General features: G+C 34.9%; 2 protein-coding genes across 31 annotated transcripts in view; both read left to right on the top strand.

Annotated features, from left to right (window-relative positions):
- The window catches only part of LOC134535104 (uncharacterized), a 305,166-nt gene that overhangs the window by 204,098 nt on the left and 79,776 nt on the right, over positions 1-21,292 (top strand). The window lies entirely within an intron of this gene.
- On the top strand, positions 273-7,066 carry LOC134535106 (uncharacterized). Its single transcript, XM_063374018.1, has 3 exons — positions 273-1,829; positions 2,206-2,379; positions 3,688-7,066. The coding sequence occupies exons 1-3, from the start codon at positions 1,758-1,760 to the stop codon at positions 5,500-5,502; spliced, it is 2,061 nt and encodes a 686-aa protein (XP_063230088.1). The 5' UTR covers positions 273-1,757; the 3' UTR covers positions 5,503-7,066.

Genomic DNA, 21,292 nt, shown 5'->3' with positions numbered 1-21,292 from the left:
AGTGCTTGTTACCTAAGCATGATGCGAGGATCGTGCTGTTAGTGTTATGTAAGGCACAGATGATGGGTTCGAGTACCACTCTGACTGAGGATTTTGAGGCTCCCTCAGATAAAGTCAGTGTGTAGTGTGTAAGTCATCTTACAATTAGTTTATCAGCATTATAAATTAGAAGTTAACAAGCAAAAAAAATATTTGAAGCGGATGCAAAAAAAATACTGCAGGTTGTGTAATTTTACTCAAAAATTCCTTGTGTATCAAGAAAATCTAAATGTCTTTCGTTCAAACTTGTTCATGCATAGACTTATTTATAAAGAAAAAAGTGTTTTGTTGTAAATGTTTTAATTCCCTATTTGCAATTCAATTTATATGTAAATAGATTGGTCGATTTGTCAGAATGCTTCTTAGGTAACTTATTGAGTGGTTGTGGGTTCCAAACCTCCTATCGCGTTATATAACTATGAAATAATCTGGTGACAAAATGTTAGGGAACCTCATAATCATGGTTGACTGTCATACATTGACAGTGATTTATTCTCGGTTTAAAAAAATAGCATACACTGTCTGTATAAATGCACTTCATGTAAGTTAACTACTAGCCGAAAATGAAATTCACCCCTGCATTAAGTATGTATCAACATATACTCGTTAATATAAAAATAGTCTGGTAAAATTACCCATTCATAGAAATTTAACACTTTTGATGGAACTTTTACTTCTGCATAGAGTGAAAGAATTCACGAACTTTGTAGGTGCAAAAGGACACTAACATCGGTGGAATCTCTGCTGCCGCAGACTATTGTGTAAATTTACACAACTTTTTCACAGTTTATCGTGTTCCTAGTGATAACATACAGTAGTATTATAAAATTCATTATCAGTATTCTAAAGCACCAACTCTCTAAATCACCTGGTATTCCACTACACTTAAAATATTCAAAGTAACCATCTGAAATCATGCAAAGCTTTGGTGGGAAGCTGGGTAAGAATGTAATAACAACAGCCGTTCACTCATTGATGACACCAAGCTAGCACAGTCGTCCGCCACCCTCGCCAACACAATAAAACCAATTTTTAGACAGCAATGAATTGCGAGTCGGTTACGCATAAGAAGAGTTGTTTTTTGGTTATTAGCATTTTTTTTTCAACGAATAGATAAGTAATTAAGCTGCAGCAAAAAAGTTCACTGTACTTAGAGAAGCAGGCACATGGAAATCGGATGTTGTGACAACTGTATCTTGCAAGGCGTATTAAAATAAACATAGTGTTAAAACGTGGAGTGACACAGACTAAGTAAAATTCGTTTTAAATTGTATGTTGTCATAACAGTTCACTGTGATAAATAAAAGTTTCAAATGACAGACGTGTGATTAAACTGATTTTTTTTTCAGCGAGGATATTTCTGGATTGGATTGCTCATTCTTGCCAAGTGAAGAAGTATCGAATGTTGAAATTCTTCCAAATGAAACTGCTGAAACTGTGACAATGAAAGAAAAAATCGTTCAAGGACGTCGTTTTGTAAATATGAGTCACATGTTAAACCAACTCACATCTTTAGCTACTCATGTGCTACAGTGCACAACAGGTCGCTTTGAACTTCAGTCCGAAAAAAGAATTGGCATTGTCAGCTACTTCACTTATAAATGCATGATGTGTGAAAAGCAAGGATAATTTCAACGGAAAAAGAAGAAGAGGAATTAAATGATTTATTTGTGTGGGGATCATTATCAGTTGGGATTGGACACCAACAAGTAGAAGAAATGATGGCAGTAATGGAAGTCCCTGTAATGAGTAAACGGAAATGGACGAGACATGAACAGCGAGTTGAAAAGGTAGGAAAAAGCACTATGGTTTGTTTTTTATTTTGCATAATATAAATATTGGTACCTGGGCGACCGAGCATCGTTCGCGTCTTATATTTTTTGCTTTAAAATCGCTTTTATTCAGGGAAGATACCTATTAAGATAAACTTTAAAGGCAACACGTTTACTAAATATAAATTTTCATCAAATAGTTAGAGCCGATTCGGAGTTGCCCATATGTGTGTCTATATATAGGGCCTACATATACACATACACACACAATAATTGCTCATTTAATAGTACATATTAGATGATTTTTCTGCAGAAATAAATATTTTTTGTCATTGGCTGTAATGAATCAAAATAAAGGTAACAGCAACAACTAACCTGTTATTTATATTTTTAGGCATGGGAAGACAAACTGGAAAAATACATGCTTGCTAATGGAGTCCAAGAACGTGAAATCGCTCTAAAGAAGGGCAACATAGATGAAGATGGAATCCCTTACATTACAGTCTATCAAAATGGCGGTTGGTGTACAAGATCATACGGCCATGGTTTTACTGCAAAATCAGGAGTTGTAAGTATTTGTTAGAATTTTTATATATATTGTTTGTGTTTATTTGTAATGGCTTATAATGTTTCTGCCAAAATTATGCAAGTAAAGTTTCGTAGGAAATAAATCTAACTAATTTCAATGTGTTTACTACCCAGAACTCGAATCCACATACTTTAAAACAATAAAACAATTTCAAATACCCATTTATACGCCTGTTTTGTACACATTTTTTTGTAATGTAATAAATACATTTTTTTTTGCAAATGCAATAAGCTAAAAAATTTCTGTACACAATTAAAATTTGTTGCTATCCTGTGAATTTTCCTGCTGTTACTGTCAAGAATCAGGTCAGCTCAAAATAATACTAGCATTATTATTTCTGGTTTTAATCGTATATGTTATTTTAAAACAAGGTAAACTATATTTTTTACATACGGAGTAAGGAAGGGTCACTGAGTGTTAAATGTAGGCGTGTCTGATAGCTAAACATATGCGGCGTGAAGACCAATGGTGGTAGTAGCCGTGTTTAAACTCGTGAAAACTCTTTCCCTCCATCTCAAACTCCACACTAGAAGACACTTTACAGTACACTCATTGCACGACTATAGCCTATTATGTGATAAAGGTTTCCTATTAATTTTTTTTTCGAACCAAATATTTAATTTAATAAATACGTTTAATGTTAAGGGAAATTCGTGTCATATGAAAGCTCTATGCTAGACATTCCGTAGATTTATAACTTTTACATCGTTATAACTTATCATTATATCACTTATTAATAATTAAATCAAATTGCAACTTGGATATATATATAACTATATTCCTGCATTCTAACAATAAAATTACGCACATAAGGTACACAAAAACTGTTTTCAACCTTTTTTTTCCATTTTCCCAACATAATGCGTTTCCATTGAGTGTGTCACATGTAGAGAGCTGTCGGCGGGCGTCGCAAATCATTCGCAAGTGGGCCAGAGCGACGGCTCCAGAGCTTCACACAAATATGAATAGAGTCACAGCCTCAATGTTAGAGCCATTACTCAAAAAGTTACTGAGGACGGAGTCGGTAACCACTTAATCTTACATTAATTGTATAACACCAATAAATACACTTAATCTTAAGAACTGCATTGTTATTTAATTGAACTATGCAATTGAAACTTTATCACATGTACATACAGAAACATCTGTTTTTCTTAGTACCACAAGCCGCAATAATGAATTTTTTTTACGCAACTTTCGCCTCTGTTTGTTTATTCCAAACAAAGAGCTTAATGGCAATGTTTGTATTTTTTATATATTTCCTATTTATATTTCATTTTTTTGCAGGCTTGCATAATTGGAGCCGAAACTAATGGTTTGCTGTACGTTGGAATACGCAACAAGTATTGTTATATATGTAACAACCAAGAAAAACCAGGCAGCAAATCCAGGCCACATAAATGCTACAAAAATTATAAAGGAACTTCAACAGGAATGGAACAAGAAATTATTGTACAAGGTTTTAAAGAAAGCGAATCGATGCATGGGGTACGTTATTTGTACATTATCAGTGACGGTGATTCAAGTTCGTATCTGAAGATTCAGCGAGGTGTTTCATATGGTAGACATGTAGTGAAATTGGAATGTGCCAACCATATGATAAGAAACTACACTAGCAAACTACATGCCATTACCAAGGATACCACTCACGTCATCACTGCAAGGCGTCAATTGTCCCAGTTAATTCCTCGATTGACGAGAGGGGCACGAGCAGCTATTGCTTCTGCAAATAAAGAGTGCAATAGTACTATGCTGCAAAAAGATTTGAAGAATGGTCCTTACCACGTATTTGGCGATCACGAGAATTGCCGAGACACATTTTGTGTTAGGAAAGGTACGGGCGAGCTAAACAATGTTCCAATTATGTCTGCAACAACTATATGGCCAGCTATAATGAAAGCACTAGACCCACTCATTACCAAGGCTGACAAGTTGTTAGGTAATAAAACAACTAACCAAGCAGAACGCTTCATGAGTTTGATTTCAAAATTTTCCGGTGGCAAACGGACAGATGTCTCAAAAAGTGGTCGGTACAAAAGGTGCTGCTTGGGTGCTAGTCTGTCACACATCAAAGGTCCGAACTGGCACCTTTCACCAGTAAAAACTCTATTAGGTCGTAGCCCAGGTTCAGTGACAAAGCGAGTTTTAAATGCACGCGCGACAGCTGTTGAAAGGAATCGCAAAAGAAGGTTATCTGACAGTCGTAGATCTGCCAAAAGAAAATGTGTATTTTCTCAGCCAGATTGTGACTATGGACCCGAAGCTTCCCAACCCGATATTTCTACAGAGGAAATGGAGAGAAAGAAAACGAAGGTCTTGAAGCGGCTCGAAAGTTCAGTTTCTTCCGAACATCTGTGTCATGAACTGGAGAGAAATACGGTCGGCCAACATTGTAATGTTGTTTGGAGGGAAGCAAGACTAAACAGACTGACTGCATCGTCATTCTCTAAAGTTTGCAAAATGAGATGTGACACATCTTGCCACAATATGGTGGTTTCAATAGTGAACCCCAAGGATATCAACACAGGCGCAATACGGTACGGACGTATGCATGAAAGTACCGCAATTAAAGCTTACGAAAATAAGTTCCAAAAAAAAGTGTCCCCTTGTGGACTTTTTGTTCACCCATCGTACCCTTATCTTGGAGCAAGTCCGGATGGAACAGTTGAGAACGACACTATCATTGAAGTTAAATGTTTCCCTTCCATCAACAACCTTAAAGTTAACAATTCTCCTGTAAAATCTATACGAGAGGCTTCCAAAGTAAAAAACATAGGTGTTCACACTAACAGTGAAGACATGTTGGAACGGAAAAGAACACATCCTTTTTTCTACCAAATTCAAGGACAATTGAATATTTCGAAAAGGAAGCAGTGTGTGCTGATTTTATTTTGTGACTTTGATACCGAATTCGTCCACGTTCAGTGCGACGAGACCTTTTGGAAAAAAGACATGCTTCCGAAGTTAGAACGGTTTTACTTTAACTGTGTTCTTCCTGAGATTGTTGACCCGAGGAATGTTCGTGGACTGAAATGCAGAGATCCTGAATACATAGAAGAAGCAAAGTCAAAGAAACTTAACAAAGAAGTGAAGACATTTTAAAATTTATTAGTTATGTGACACTTTTTGTTCTTGAATCTAATTAGTTTTATTATTGTTAGTATATAATTTGTTGTATTTGAAAATTTAATCAGTAATTTAGAGAAAGCAATCCAGACTAATAATACATATTTCTCTTTTAAATACGTTATGTTTTCCATGGACTTGTGGTGTAATCTCCAGACTACAGTTAAAAATAACAGTCTGAAAGTAAGTTCATTCTATGTAAAATTTCTAGAAGGTGGAGAAACAGAAACAAACATTTGGAAGTGGTGTGTTATCAGTCTTGGGATGTACATGTAGTGCTGCACACTATATTAAAATGCTTTAACAAAATTAGAAATAAAACTGTTCTTAATTTAAGTACACATGAGTCTTTATTTTACTGTTTATTGTAATGTCATTATGTAACCACTGCACTGTATTTTTTGGAAGGCTTGATAAATTAATAGAGGTTCACACTTTTTTCTCTGCGGTATGCTGCGAATGACATTTTCGACTTTTTGTGGTAAGCTAAGATTCATATACATGTCAAAGTACGTGTGTGCCTTTAAATACAATAATTAATATCTATTTTACTATGCAAATTGTGCATATCTTCAATATTAATTAATAAATCTAACTTTCAACAATGTCAAATAAGTACTTCATAAATTACAAATTGATCATGGAAAATATATTTCTATGGGCTAAAGAAAATGAGTGCTTGCATATATTCAATTTATGTTCATGTTCATATAATGTATGTCCTTTAATTTTTAATTGTTAGTAATGCGTGGCAGTGTATGGCATATATACCTATGTACAAGTTTTGTACCTGTCGTGCAATATTAATTATTTATTGTAACCTGTGAATGCCAATGTTGTTAGCAATAAAAGAAAATAGTAAATTAAAAAGCTTTACGCTAACAACCTTCCAACCCAACATAGTGATTGTGTATCCTCCGCAGTTTGGTAATTTAATGATGGATCAATAACAGAAACAATTTTTTAGGTTAGGAGTGTAGTTATGAATTTTTATTATGAGTAAATCAAATTCTAGTGAAATATGTACTTATTTTACACTTGCCGACGCTCAGCGAGTTAGGTGCAAGTGAATATTCACGCAAAGGATTAACTTTAACCACTATGACTAATCATTTTATGTCTATGCATAAAAAGAGTTAAGTGAATAGAAAAATAGTGAGAAAGAAAAAACATCCTTTATTTTCGATATTTAGTCTTCAAGTGTTATATCTTATATATAAAATTCTCGTGTCACAGTTTTCGTTGCCATACTCCTCCGAAACGGCTTGACCGATTTTGATGAAATTTTTTGTGCTTATCCGGTATCTATGAGAATCGGCCAACATCTATTTTTCATCCCCCTAAATGTTAGGGGTAGTCCACCCCTAAATTTTTTTTTTATTTCCAGTTTTTGGTAGGAAATCACCATGGCAACGGCTGTTGCTTTGTTGATGCTTCATTCGTCTATATGGCAACGGCTATTTCATTGTTAGTGCAGTCCTCATCACCGTTGAAATTTTGCAAGTACTTTAAATATCAAAAATTGCCCTTTTTTTTCAAGTATATATATTTTACAGACTTGAAACTTCACAGTAATGTTCCTTATGTTACGCAGGATGACATTTTCCGAAAATTAGATCCCATAGCATAGGTGGTTAAAACCAGGCAACAGTGGGTACTTTGTCTGCATGAGAACAGTATTTTGCATTGTTCATGCCTTCTGCGTCTCCATGGCAACAGGCATCGCGCGGCAGTGGCGTACCCACAACGAGGGGCATGTATTATGAGCGGCGCAAGAGTGATTTGCCTGTAGACTGCCGTAGCGAAGTACGGGTACATCAGTTTTATGTTGCGTGCACGAGTCGGGAAACCATCGGTGCTATTCATTTTCTCTCCGGTACATTATACAGCATTGTAATAAATTTTCACGGAATTTTTTATTATTTACCATTACTGTAAATGGGAGATGTGGCATAATTCTTTTTCCATTAGTATAGCCGTGCGAAGCCGGGTCGGGCAGCTAGTATTATATAAATATAAAGTCTTTAAAGAGGAATTGGTAACAATATTTGAGCTCATTTACGATATCGAATTTCTTAGCTCTCACCCATATTTCTTGAATTCGATACTAATAGCTTTATAACAATAGTTGCATACAGTTTTTATATTTCTAAATTAATTTCATTTAATTGTAGACTTTTGCAATTGGTGTCAAATATTGTAAACTGGCTATTATTATGAAAAAAATTGGTCTGAAACAATTATTAAACGAACAACAATAACAGCGGGAAGACAAAAAAATATGGACGAAAGGAAAACGATAAAAAATATTATTACCGTAGTAGCCACAGTAACAGTTGCTTTGAAAATTCATGCAGACCTTTTAAATATTATCCACATAAATGTCTTCCAAAAAATTTTGTGTACGACTAACTATTACTGTACGGATAGAAAACAGAGAGGGTGGAGGAAAAAACGTAACTCCACTATTAGACACAGTATCAAATCAATTAAAATTTTTAATCATTTAAAATATTAAAACGAAAAATTTTCTAAACCAATTTTCGATACGCGCATTTTAGCTGTACATAATGAAAAAATAAGTTTTGAGGGATTGATAAATTCTAACCCTCTTAGCAGGTATAGTTCAGCAAATCCATCCAAAGTTTTTAAACGTTCTAAATATTATACAAAAATATTGTCTGAAACAATTATTGAACCCTTACTGCTATGGGTGACCATAATACGCACGCGAAACAACACCTTTACGCCCTTAGTACATACAGTTAGAGCCATTTAAATGTTTGTTTTAATATTCTAAATATAATCAAAACATACGAATAACGATGGGAAAAAAAGGTAATATGGACAACATAACGACAACACCGACTAACACGGTAGGATTCCAATGACAAAACTGTTGCGACGTTTCGGGAACTGGCCTATGTTCCAGAGGCGTAGCACAGGTCACTAGCACCCGGCGCGGATCCCAGATTTGCCGTCCTCTTATTTTTCTAATTGGGGCATGGTAATTATTGAATAACAGTAACCTTAAATTTGAAAATGACATTTTTTGACATATGAACAACATGTTTGTAAAAAAATTAATTTATAATATTGCATTTTATTCTACAGGTAAACAAACATGACAGAGATGGCAGAATACCTATTAAAAAAATTACAGAGAAAACGTAATGCAATAACGATAGGAGAAAGAGAAATCGCCTACATAAAACGAACAGCTCTGCAAACTAGATACGCAGAAATTCAATATGTACGCTACGTATAGTTTCATATGAAGGCCGCGAAATAGTTTGTGTTCGTTTTTCGCTTTTTTCTAAGTCATCGATACCTTGTAAGACGTATCAAATTGAAACACGATTGAATAAAATAAAGAGTTACGCTCAGTCATTACGGCGAAGTACAAAGAATTGGCAAGGAGAGATGTTCGTTTAAATTAAAATTGAAACCAAATAAGTTTCCTAAGTATTAGTTATTGAGAAACCTTGCAATATCCATGCATTGAATATTGTACATGGATATATGGGAATAACAATAAAAAATTTACGGGGAAAAACCTTGAAAAACATTAACTTTATGTTACCGCCACCTGTGAAATGCCGCCCCGGCCAAAGTGCCGCCCTCTCCGCCCCCCCTCCCCCCCCCCCCCACACACACACAAATGCTACGCCACTGATCTATTCCCATTATCAGTCTGTTTGTGCCTGATGACTTTACTGCGCGTTTTTGGTGATACGCACAATGTCTACAGCAGTAAACATAGGCATATATTATAATATACTATATATACATTTTATATTAAAAATAGATAGGTATTTATATTATAACACAAGCATAGTCGACTCTAAATAAGTTAAAAATTTCATATGTTCAGAATTTTACAATGGTTGTGTTTATGTCTTCGTTTGCCATTGAGGGTCGAACGAAAGTAAGGCTGGCTAAAACCGGTTATCGCATCACGGCTGTGCGCTGCGAGGATTCTGACAATGGATGGGGGAGAAGGCCCTTCGTGGCTTGTTTCCCTCTGTCCGCTCCGCGGACAAATGTGGGGAGAGAGAGAGACTACGATAGTTTTGCAAGACGTTCCAGCGATGTCCGCTAGATCGCAGGCCGCGGAGCAACTTCGACACCCCTCACCCACGAGAGCTGTCTCGCCACTAAATTGTGATATCTCACCCGCTAGCTTATATACGATCCGGCTGACTATATAGTATTGATAAGCAAGCGTTTATGAAGCAAATAAGCCAATTTTCAACTTATTCTGACGCATGACTGTTCTTCACCCTGCACCAATCGCCTTAAGAGGATTCATCACAGCTGCTAAAATTGTGTGCTGCAGGGTCTCGCGGTTCCAAGTCTCAATGGCGTAATTTTAATACTGAATAGAAATAAAAATTTTGATAAACATAAATGGTATAAGGAACGTTATTAGTGAATAATTTTTTTTAAATTTTTGTGATTTTTTTTTTTTTTTTTGTGATTTGTGAAGTTTTATCCCGCATTGACAGTACTGTTTCTGAGCTGTTTTCAGCGTGATTTTCAGAAGTTCTAATTGAATATTTTTCATTGGAAACATAGTGTTAACCTTATAAAATAAATTTCTTTCTGTGTCTTCACTGTCGTAATTGATATATTTGATGAAAATTATGTATTTCTAAAGTAATGCACACATTGCTGGGCGAAAAAGATGATTGTCGCGCGGGAAACATGGTGGGAGGCAGAGAAGAGAAGAAGAGGTGTAGACAGCGAGAGCCCTCCCCCCTGTGGAGCTGCTAAGCTGACCCCTGCTGGGCGCAGGACTCTGCCCGAGCCTGACAACAACAATAGGGAAGAGTGCAGGGGGTGGGGGTTACCACTTTCTGTGGAGCTTTCCCAAAACTGAGGTTCACAACTCGCAAGAAGAAGGAAGTGTAGCTTTCAATGGCTCGGAAGTCTAGCAAAGCCAGATTGTTTTTATCAGCATACAGGAAAAAGAGGCGCAGGCCAGAGGTACTACGTAACTATGTGTAAGTATAATATTTTCTATAAACATATACGCTTATGTAATCAAAGTTTATGTTATATGTAGGTTGATTGTCGTCAACAATACTGTTGCAGGAAAGGCGCACGTAAGGGTGAAACTGCGGGAATATCATCCGACGCGAGCTCTTTCGAGAACTTGGAGCCACCAGTGAACATCCACCAGGGAACACATGATGTGCCATCAGAAGAACTTCTCGCGTATGTGCCATATTTATTTACATAAAAATACATAGCATACTGAGGTAATGAACACTTGTTGAATAAAATTATATGTATGCTATTGTTTGTATTTAAATATACAATTTCTTAGATTTTGGTTTTGATGGACGGATATCATGAGAAACTGGATTTTATTGTTTTAATTTGATTTCTTCAAGTAAAACGAAAAATTTTGATGAACCAGGAAAAGGTTAGTAATATTCTAGAGATTTTTAATGTTGATGCAGAGCTGTAAGTGCCAGTATAAATTAAAATAATTATAATATTTTTGTGCAATTTTGTTTCGTTTTATTACGACTAAGAACTTTACATAGGCCCAATTTCTTTCCTTTCCTTTCTAAATGTTTCCTCTCAGGAATATTCTAACATACTGCTTTAATCGTTTTTTTGTAATGCTAATACCCGTGCAACCAACTTCAAAGATTATTTTAGATGACAATCATGGAAACACTTCTAAAATTTCAAGTAGTCAATCAATATGCTAATGAGCGAAGGAATTTTCATTTTGACAAATAACTCCCATAGCTCAGCTCGCTGGAACAATAACCTATCGAGACAACTATGGTAGAAAAGATTATAAAATGTGTGTTTAAAATATTATGTATTAAATTAAAGAGCATTATTATTTGATTTTCTCGGTTGTGTACATGTATTTGGGTATGTGTTTGGATATGCAGGTATGCGTGCATGTAAGAATGTATGCAGGCATATGATATATTTCAACGAATGTTAAATAATATACTAGCAAAATATTTATAGTAAATCACTACAGCTAAGTAGTACAGGGCGGTATTCCAAGGTACAAAATAATCACTACCAGGTCGAGATGCAACCATAACCTAACTCCAGGCCGTATTACAGAACGTGCCCAAAATACATTACAATTACAGTAAACAGTAAATGTACAGATCACAGCCGTTTTAATAAACGGTGCCTTGCGTGAGGCTAGAAACAATTACGCATTGCAGAACGAGCATGCTACTTGACGTGTCTCTTTACAGCATTTTGTTTTGTTTACGGTACATGAGAGTAATGGAAGACAACAAAAATCAGTGTGTCTGGTTTACACAGGATGAATGGTATTAATGTATTTTTTTTAATTCTTATCAATATTTGGTAACTGAAAAATATTTCACAGCACAGAAGATGCAAAATTAATTATTTATGCGCACATATACATGTGATGATTTTTATTGTGATTATATATTTTAGTTTTACATAAAGTAAAAAACTAAGGGCCATACACCTTTTTTAACGTGAAGTAACAGAACCCGTCGATTGACTGTGATACATGTAATAGCAATTACTTAAAAAATATTATTAAATTTATTTTACATGCATTATAGTGTACATAATTTTATAATACGTTTTATAAAACAATTAAAATATTTTCCCACTGTTGAGTTTGCAACGTTTTACCAACCACACTCTTGCTTCTTTGTGTCTTGCACGTTACCACTCTGCTACCGAGACAAGATATATAGGCCTGAACGCAAAATAAACTGGGGGTATTGAAGATTTTTATTGTAATTTTCTCAAGTATGTTTTAAGTAAGGATTATTGCTTATTATTATTAAATTACTATATTAAATGTTTTCCAAGATATTTTTGCTATCATAAAGTTTCATCTGAAAAACCAATACGCTTGGTATGTCCCCCAACATTAATGAAATCGAGTGTATACCGCCTGACACGGGCCCACCAAATCATCAAAAAAGTGCAGAAGTTTGTGCAACATATGTGTCATGGATAGGACACCAAAATCCGTCCCCTGAAAATAAGGGACTGACTGTGTCCTATATTAAGGGTTCTGGAGTGGCAATGTGCATAAGGAATAAAGCTGGGGTACAGATGTAGCAGATTCAACACTTGAACCCGTATTTTTGTGTCTTGGAATACCAGCCTACATTAAATTATTAGATCTCTTTCCCATGCGGTTCACACAACATAGGTTACTAAAATACACTCTCATAGAATTATTCATACATATATCAGATTGTTAATTTTAATGTTAGAAATATTTAATACTTCTTACAAAAGATAGGACTAATTTTTTTTTTTTTATGTACTGCACACTGTTCGGGGTAGACGTACAGATAAGTCCAAAAAATATGGCCTGAATGCAAATATTTCATATTTATCAACAATTTTAATGAAACATAATGTGATTCATAATACAGATAATACGATCATTGAATTAGTACACGCCTTGTTACATTGATTTACCATTAAGCATAGCAATAGTTATTCATATTTAACATTTTATTGTTTTTGTTTGGCACTAATTTCAATTGGAAATGTTATTTTAAAATGTGGTATGTTATGATTAAGTCATTTAATCTGTTATTTTAATAACATATATTTTTTCATCCAGTTTTGCAAGTATGCATGAGAAAATCTATTCAGAGAATGACGTCACAATACCGCATTGTTGGAAAGCTACCTTAATTTTAATGTGGAGAAGAAAAGGAACTTCATAAAAATGACCTGGTCTAGTTTGGTTAGTGCACACACTATTGATGTATTTGCAATAAATTCAGGAGTAGTTCAGCAAGACATTTTATTTTGATTTTACGATGTTGATGATTCAGAAGCTTGAGTATTATTATTGAGGTAGATTTCGGATGTTATATTAGTCAGAATTGTGAAGTTTCTACAATCTGCATTTTCATGAGGTAAGCCTGGAATTCCGAAGGAGGCTTTTTGGATGCCATGGAAGTGACTTGAAAATTAAGAGACGAGAAGACTAAAAAATGTGTTCATGTCTTTAGTGCATTATTATCATTATTACTATTGACTTAAATGAAAACATTATTAAGGTACATTGGAAAAAGTATATTTTTCACATTATTTTTTCGTAACACGTAGCAAACCAGGAGACCTAGAGACACTGACTTTAATGTTCATCCATGAGACTAATAGCCGAGGGTAATTAATTCATATTAAATTAAATGCTCAAAATAACTACAAACCTTATTTACAAGATAAATCGAACAGTCATACGTTATAGTGATATAAACTGTTGCATATAGATATTACTGCATTTACCACAATAATTTTATGTTAACGTGTGTGTACTCGGTATTACGTGTAAACACAGTAAAACACAAATACAGAAACATATCAATTATAAAAATTATCTGTGCAACTATAATGGGCCTGATATTAATGCCTGTATTACTAAAAATTAATAACATGTTTCTATGGTTGTACACATGTGTGTTCTTTTGTTGTTTGCATGTCATACCTACTTATAAAAATATAGATGTATAGCACAAGTAAATACCATCCATCATATTTGCAACCTAGTATAATTTTGCTAGCAAAAAATAATTTCAGATATTACCACTGTTATAAGTTAATACAATACCATTATTTACACACATCTATATAAAAATAATTTATTTAAATTATATCAGCTGACATTTATTATTTTGCTATTATGTACACTTGATAGTTTAGAGAGATATAGAGAACACACACATGCTCATGTGTACATGTACAATATAAGACACACTTTCCACCAATATCTATATTGGGAGTCATTACAAAAATCAGAGCAAATGGCTGTTAAAAAAATTTGGTTTTCAATGAAAAGTAGGTAATTCAGGAATTCTGTCTGAAAACAAAACAAGAAAAAATTATTTCAAGGTTGCTGAATCATTATGTCCATCATCAAGAAAAACAAGGAAAACGTGGAATAGTCAGAGAATTTTATATAACTAAAGAACTTATAAATCAATATAATAGACACGCAATTTACCTGAAACTATACTCATTTAGCTTATTTCAGTACAACCGTGAAGGTGTAGTAAATATTTATATGAGGTCGGGGGAATTCCGCATACTCACACTATCACAGCGTCCATCCATATCTTACAGTCACCAATAATAACATGTTACTACCCTATGCTACACAAATTAATGTCATTTTATTACCATAAAAGCATATTTAACAGATTTCAACTTGAATCTAGCTTTTATATAATGTTTGCTATGAAAGGGCTTTACAACTAAATATACAATTCAGTCCTATGTCCGCTCAACATATGACATTATATTCACTAGTAATCTAAAAATGTTAATAACCCAGTTTTGCCAAAACAATATTTATAATTTTAACTATGTTTAATAACTAAAACAGTTGTAAGCATTTTGCAATAATCAGCAGGTTGTCTATTAGTTTTCGGTTTTAGCGACGTTAACAAAGTATGCTTATCGACCACATGGGTGTAGACATAACATATGCAGTGCTAAATTAATATATTTTAGTTTCTCGTAAGCTCTTCAATATACTACAGAAAATATTATGTTCAAGAGGCTTTCTTTATTATTATCTTTTACATGTTTTTTCTGTTTACGGATTTTGATTTGGTAAAATAATTAAACAATTTATGTTTCCAGACGTATGAATACTGAGACATCTTCAGAGAACATAAAAGAATGTGTTCAGCCTCCTGAAGAACTTGGCTTTTGTTTACCTCCAACATCTCTTAAAATAATTGAAGAATCTCTGAAGTACACAGTATCTGGCCGTCGCATTGTTGACATTAATTATTTTTTTAACAAGCTTCAAGAAGTCAGTTTGCATGGTCCTTTTGGTTGTACTTTAAATAACATGGACATAGCGAGTGAGAAGCGACATGGACAAATATCTATTTTCACCCTTCATTGCAATATGTGTAATGTCAAAATGTCTGTGCAGACAGACGATCCAGCGAAACAAGCAATGGATATGAACACTGCTATTGTGGCCGGAATGATGTGTATAGGCGCAGGCCATCGCCAACTTGAAGAGTTGACAGCAGCCATAGATGTTCCTGCTATGTCTGTTAACACTTACGGGAAATATCATAACATAGTGTGCGATGGCTGGGAGTCTACAGCTATTGAAGAAATGCAAGAATCAGTTAAAAGGGAAGCAAAAATTGCAATTGAAAGAGGTTATGTTGCTAATGGAATTCCAGTTTTAACTGTTGTTGCTGATGGGACATATGCAAAACGATCTTATAAGACTGGCAGCTACAGTTCATTGTCTGGAGTGGCAGCGATTGTAGGATTTTATACAAGAGAGGTCCTCTTCATTAGTGTGAGGAATCGATATTGTTCTATATGTGCGTATGCAGAAAGGAATGGAAAGGAAATTAGAGTCCATAGCTGCTACAAAAACTGGAATGACAGTACAGGGAGTATGGAAACTGACATAATTGCTGAGGGTTTTCGATCCAGTATTGAGCTGTATGGAGTGATATTCGGTACGCTTATCGCAGATGGTGACTGCAGTGTGTACAACACACTGTTAAAAATACGACCATATCCTGATCGCACTGTAGTAAAAATTGAGTGCAGAAACCATGTGCTACGTAATTATGCAAATAAATTGAAAGAAATTGCAACCAATGGCCAACTTCGGCACATAAATTTGAGGAAAATTCTAGCTGGCAGCATGTTAAGAATGAGAACTGCAATTGTGTCTTCAGTGCGGCATTGGAAGAGCCATACGAGTTACAGCGAACTAGAACAGCTGCGAAACTTCAGAGAAGATGCTTTGAATGCTCCACGGCACATCTGTGGCGATCATTCGGGGTGTCAGAAATATTTTTGTACAGGCAAAGAGGAAAAAAAATTTATACCAGAGCTACGATAGAGTGGAATTTTGTCATTGATCGAGGATGTCCAAAACCGTTGCATTTTGAACAATGCAAGAAGTCTCTTGAAGGACGTTGACAGCAATTCAGCAGAGCAGTTCAATAATATTGTTGCCAAATTTGTAGGAGGCAAACGAATAAATGATTGTCTAAGGAGCTATCGTGGACGGAGTCATGCTGCCATAGTAGGATATAACACGAGAAGACCACTTTACAAACTGCACAAATTCATGCACAAGTGTAGTCCAGGAAAGTACACCAAAACACTTGAGAATAAAAGGTCATCACTGAAACATAGAAACAAACCAAAAAAGTATGTGCGCAAGATTACCACCTACAGCTCTAAATCCTCAAGGTTCCCCTTTGAAAGTGATTGTGATCCCAAATCTCAAAAGCCAGACATGACTTACGAAGATTACAACCTAGCTAAGGAATGATTTTTAAAATCCTTACCCTCTACATTTGAAGAGCGTGAGGAACTGCAGAATGGTACCCTTTTACAAAGGGAGTGCGGCCTGTGGAAAGAAACTAGGAGAAAATTGTTGACAGCTTCTAATTTTGGCACTATTTGTAGGCGTAAACCACATACTTCATGCCAAAAATTGGTGGCTACATTGTTGTATGAGGATTTCGATACAGATGCTATGATATGGGGTAGAGATCACGAAAAAGAGGCAGTGAAAAAGCTGGAAGAGACTTGTGATGTACAAGTAAAGGCATGTGGACTGTTTGTTGATGAAGAAATACAATTTCTAGGCGCCAGCCCAGGTGGACTGATTGAAAGAGATGGTATTGTGGAAGTAAAATGTCCATCTTCTGGAGTAAAGCCAGAAGTTCTAAGTCCTGATGAGTTAATTCTTAAAAGGAAATGCACATTTTGGAACATATCTCGAGACAAAAAAACTGTTACAGAAATTAATAAGAATCACCATTTTTTCTACCAAGTTCAAGGGCAACTTCATGTGACAAGGTGTAATTACTGCCTCTTCGGGCTCTGGACTCCAAATGGAATTAAAACCACACGCATTGACAGAGATGATCTGTTCTGGAAGGATCAAATGGAGCAGCAATTGACACAGTTTTACTTAAACTATATGCTGCCAGAACTTGTAGACCCACGACGACCGCGGTCGTTGCCCATACGAGATCCTGACTATATTACAAAGGCTATGCACGAATTTGCTGCAAGACAACACAAACTTAGTATCAAGAAACCATCAAATTCCAAAAGAAATAAAAGTGTACAAGCTATTGCCAACAATGATGAACCCGAATCAAAGAAGACAAGAAGAAAATTGTGTCTTTGAATTTGATTTATCACCATCCATAAGGAAATCGTCTCATGTAAGTCATTATAAATATACCACATGTTACGCTCACCTGAACTTTACAAGACGTTTGCATTTGATACTTTAGTACAAACGCTTGATATTGCTGTATTGTTTTTAGGTAGGCTATGCCATTTTATGCATTGTTCAGTTCTTAACTACATACATACATTTTCAGTGCGATAGTGTAACTTATTAGTTATGTGCTTACTACATTGCATGTGATAGAATTTCACTAAAGATAAAATCGTTGTATCAAGTTTTGCATAAATTATTAACATGTACATTTTGGGAAAGTGTTTCAGCTTGTAAGAAAGGTTTCAGTTTGCAATAAGTATACGTTTGATGTGTTATAACTTGCTATTTCAGCATTGTGTGGGGAGAGATTAAGTCTCAAAATTGTATATATGAAATAATCCAATATTCGATAGATATGTGCGATATATTCCTTGAACATTATTCGTATTTACATTTTAATAAAAGATAATTGCAATGTCAGTGTTAACATTTTTATTTTTGCATCAAACATTTAGGGGGATATATCTGCATCGGTGAACTCGGCTGAGTGTATTTCAACCAGTACTTAATGTAAGAAGCCATTTTATCTAGAATGTATAAAAATACTAATTGAAAAATGAATGTTTGTATAAAGATCATGTGTTTATTTATAGGTAATAATAAGTCTGTATTTGATAAACTAAGTATGGTAAGTTTGAAATTGGCTGGCACATTTTGTGAGGTAATTCCTCTTGCAAATGTAATAATGTTTGGCCGATGATACACATGATAAGATGTCGGAGTCATTGATTATCAGACTTCAAGCGACTTCATAACAAATCAGGAACATTATGGTAATAAGGAAGAATTTACTAAAATACATTAAGTAATCAAATCAACTAGAAACATTTTAATAAATGTTCTTGTCTTCTGGGTTCTAGCCGCGTCACAATGGAAATTCTTTCCGACGTTTCGGAGTGCATTGCAGCTTCCATCTTCAGAGCAGCAGCAGAAGTCGCTTCTTACCTACTTTCAGTAACCTACTACCTACTGTTCGTCAGTAACCTATTACTTACTGTTGCTGTCAGTAGGTAAGAAATGACTGCTGCTGCTTCCCTAAAGATAGAGGCTGCAATGCACTCCGCAACGCCGAAATAACTTCCAATGTGACGCGGCTAGAACCCAAAGGCAAAGCAATGACCGCGAAAGCGCGCTATATTTATTTTAAAGTGTTGTTTGAAAATGTTAATATCTTTAACAGTTAAAATTTCCATTTTGTAATGGTTTTATAATTTACTGTTTCATGTTTATCTCTCAACAAATAAAATAAAGGGTAATAATATAAGTTTACAAAATAAGTATAATTGATTTTATTTTATTTGGTTTAATAAAAAAGTGTCTGGTATTTTAATAAACGTTAATTATATATTTTTTACAAACATTCTTTAACACAGATAATTTGCACAACTATAGATTGTGTTATTGTTATGTAAAGTGTATGGTTTGAATATTGTACACAAAGTTTTTTATTTACTAGTTATGGATTTTATTAAAAAGTTTAGTCAACAAAATTGTATATTATTTATATGCATTTTTTTTTTTACTTTCACAACTGTGTAGGCGATTTTTAAGTATATCTGTAAGAGAAGTGTTGTACCCGTTTCTATTATAAAAGATCTGCAAATGTATTAAATCTGAATAATATGTTATGAAACAAATGTTTTGACATTTTTTTTATTTTGAATATAATTTTTAAATTTTATGTGATTATTTTTCATTTATCACTTCATCATACATTACCTTATGGAAAGCTTTGAATGATTCACAGATTTATTTTTTGTGCGGCGGTAACTAAAGATGATAGATACAGAAAATTACAATCTGGCGCAGGGAATAGAAACATTGGGACCTTCCCCCCCCCCCCCTTTTTTTCCTCTTCAAGGTCAACCTCAACCACTTTACCCAAGCTATTGTAAGACCTTTTCAAAACCCCCTGCATCCCAGACCACCGGCTGATTTTACAGCTCATCCTCGCCTGCCTTGCTCCCCACTGACTTTCTCAACCTTCCTCCCACCACGTCACGTACCAAGACTACCGAAAAGGCGGATTTCCCTATGATGATTCCTCTTAAGAGCGATCAGATGGAGTTTAACTTTCTAATACAGTCATCCAGGATTCGGAAGATTACTACTATACTTTTACACGTTTAGCATTTCTGTTGACGCATTAAAAGAATTTAAATGTTGGTGAACATTTAAAATGCATAACATTTTGAAAATATCAATTGAAAGTTGCTTTAAAAGCATACTGTAATTGCCATTTTTAGCCATTTTCAAACGGCGTTGTAGCCAAGAAATATAGACAAATCTCCATTCTGTTTTAATAGGCAGAAATTGTAGTTCCTCGCCAGAAACTTTGTCTCTTTTCCCCCCTTTGTCACCGCGACAAATTTCGAGTAATCTTCCTAAACCGAAGGCACTGCACGCGTTTATAGCATACTGCTGGGCGCGCCGGACTGCCTCTGATACTCGCGGTTCCTATCTTGGAATGCGAAGAAGCGTCAAAGAGGAGACGAAGAAAGATTGCTTCCTGACCCGGCGCGCTGCGGCGTTGCTGCCGTAAGCTAAGATTACGAGGAAGTGTTACCACCCTCGTAAATAGTTCCCATCTTACTCGCTCAAGATTCCAGTTCGGCTCTACGATTCGTTAGCATCATGTCGCAGGACTATCGGAAGTCAAGCAAGGGAGGATTGTATTTATCTGCACACAGAAAAAAAAAGACGAGCACCAGTTTGGCTTCATAACACCAAAATATTGTAAGTATTTGAAATGATTTAAGACAGTGAACCATAAAACTATTTGGTTTGTTATTTTAATAGCTAGTAGAAAGTTAGAAGAAAGCAAATTTTTTTTAACATATAACGTCATTGCTGTACTTAGATGCTCTGAAATTTAATGGTAAATAAAATTTATTTTATCAATACTAAACAAATTTAAAAATATTTCCAACAAGAAAACATCAACTGGTATACCTGTGTGTGTGAGTGACGTGACTGAAACATCGTCCACATCCTAAGTTATTGCAGCAGCACATATCTGTATTCCTTAAGCGAATTTTACACAGTTTCGTGTAAATGAATTAGTCCCTGCAGAAAAGGCCTCAGTCATGAAATCATTGAAAATGAGAACTCTTTATTAGTGGTTTTATATATATATATATATATATATATATATAAATAACTCTTTTTACAATAAAAAGAACTCAGTCAATGGACTATTATACTACTTTCTAGTCACTTCATTGAGTTCTTTTTACAGTTGTCTGTGCTATACAACATTGCAAAGTAGCGCCTTTTCCGGCTTGTGTTGTGCCGTTTTTTTTTTGTTATTTTTACTTAAAACCATTTAACCTTAGTAGATATGTCCTTTATCTTTCGATCCCGTGACTGTTTGCACCTTGTTACAACTGAAAATTTTGAAGAAATATTGTTTTTGTAAAGTGTGTACTGCACAAATATGCTGCCAGTGTTGCGGCACATTGAAGGCTTCGC

The sequence above is a fragment of the Bacillus rossius genome, chromosome 8 (genome assembly GCF_032445375.1).
Source record: "Bacillus rossius redtenbacheri isolate Brsri chromosome 8, Brsri_v3, whole genome shotgun sequence".
In the NCBI taxonomy this organism is placed as follows: domain Eukaryota; kingdom Metazoa; phylum Arthropoda; class Insecta; order Phasmatodea; family Bacillidae; genus Bacillus; species Bacillus rossius.
This window is presented reverse-complemented; position numbering and strand designations above follow the sequence as displayed.